Raw genomic sequence first — 1,793 nt, 5'->3', positions numbered from 1 at the left:
ACCTTGCACCGGTGGCAATGAGCTGCTTGCGCCTTGCCCGTAGTGTGAGTACCTCAAGCTGCTCGGACTTTGTTCCCAGTATGGATGGTCTATGCCACTTGGATTATGACCTTGTCGGGGGTGGTTGATGGGTGGAAGAACTTGCCCAAGATGATGAAATGGAGTTCCTTGCCATATTCTCGGATCATATTGGAAGTCGTTCACAGGCCTGGCCAAAGGACTGCTGCCAGTCGGTGCGGCGAAGCTTGGTTCACGAGCGACTATATTCTGACCGAAGAGCCTGAGGTGTTTCTTGGGCTGCTCGGGATGTGAAGCATCCCTTTCTCTTCCTGATGGGTATTGAAGAGTGTGCTTTGGCAGAAGTCCAGCTGCAATGACGAAGGGGAGATATACGAATCTCATATTGACTGTCGATGTAAACGGTTGGGAGGAGTAGTGCGATCTGGCCTGACAAGTGCGTATGTACTGTATTTATAGCACTTCTACGTCTAGATAGTAACGTTTGAGAATTTTGGAGCCCCGGCACAGCCTTGCAGAGGGCGTCACGAGTGTTTCCTGCACCTTTTGCCCCAGAGAGACGCCCCCTATCCACTCCTTCTCCTCGAACAGCCCATTTGTCCCCCTCTAAATGTCGGCGCCTCCGGCTTAGATGACCATTCGGCAAAGGAAGCTTGCAAAGTGCGTTGTCAATTTTGATAAAGAGCTTGGACTTTTAGGCGTTACACAATACCGACAAGGGTCCAAGCTTCCAACTTGGTCACACATCATTGTCGCTATTCTCAATTCGCAGAAGAGATATAGGAGACAGGGAGGAGATGGAGTAACATGAAAAAGGTGGTCCTGGAGCAGGCGGGCTACGAGTTGTCGTCTTCATCTTCGCTCACGTCTTCGGCTGCATGAGAGTCCTCTTGTGTGGCCTTTGCGTCCGTGACGCCAGGAGTGGCAGCAGAACTTGAGCGGTAGACGGTCGCTCCTGTGTCATTAGGAGGGATGAAGCGGTCGCTTATAATTAAGCCGACATCTGGCCACCGTGGCGGCTCTTGCTGGTCTGCTTTCTGAGACTGCAGCTTCATATTGTCATCGAAGCGCTTTTGAAAAAACCTTTTAATGTTCTGGTTGACTTTGAAAAGCGAGCCGAGTTTTTTGTTTCTGTCCACGCCCGTGTACTCCGGAGTCGTCGTCCACCACCTGTTTAGTGCGGACTGGGCCGCCTGGGCGACGTTGCAGCTTTTTTCCGCAAAAGAGGGATCAAATTGTTTGAGATCCCAGTCTCTGCTCTTGATTTCTTTTCTCAGCTGGTTAAACATCTCGCGGTTGAAAACGTATCTCCACTTCCTAGACCATTCCGGACTTGGGAGAGGCACTCGTAATCGCCCTTGATCGGTCGTTTCCACGATTCCTAAGCGCATGGTGCCGTATTGACCACTGGAAGCCCCCATAAATGCCCGTTTTCTGTCCGCTTGGTCATTTCCTTCAAACTTCCACTTATGAACTTCGGCTTCTAGCATTTCTAGGTCATCACCCTTTGCTTTATTCCCAGCTGCTGTGTAATTTGCTTTCTGCTTACTCCTTCTGTTTTCCCATGCCTTAGCATAATCCCTCTTTCCTTGGCATTCTACCATCTCGTCTTGCTGGTACTGTGGCCATGGACGAGCAGCCCAACGAGCGTCGCGCATGAAAGTAGAGCTTCCAGGAGCACGATCAGGTGAGCTTTGCGGGCTTGAAGAGGAGCTTGACTGTTCTATCGCAGCGAGGGAACCTTGCACCGGTGGCAATGAGCTGCTTGCGCCTTG

The 1,793-nt window shown here is 51.1% G+C and overlaps 1 protein-coding gene across 1 annotated transcript; it reads right to left on the bottom strand.

The window, feature by feature from the left end:
* Positions 1-854: 854 nt before the first annotated feature.
* Positions 855-1,307, bottom strand: FA10DRAFT_289712 (hypothetical protein; the record flags this gene model as incomplete). The annotated part of the gene is made up of 1 exon (XM_025524326.1): positions 855-1,307. One exon carries the CDS (start codon positions 1,305-1,307, stop codon positions 855-857), a length of 453 nt encoding a protein of 150 aa, XP_025373610.1.
* Between the last annotated feature and the right edge of the window lie 486 nt (positions 1,308-1,793).

The sequence above is a fragment of the Acaromyces ingoldii genome, assembly GCF_003144295.1.
Source record: "Acaromyces ingoldii strain MCA 4198 unplaced genomic scaffold FA10scaffold_25, whole genome shotgun sequence".
Classification (NCBI taxonomy): Eukaryota; Fungi; Basidiomycota; class Exobasidiomycetes; order Exobasidiales; family Cryptobasidiaceae; genus Acaromyces; species Acaromyces ingoldii.
This window is presented reverse-complemented; position numbering and strand designations above follow the sequence as displayed.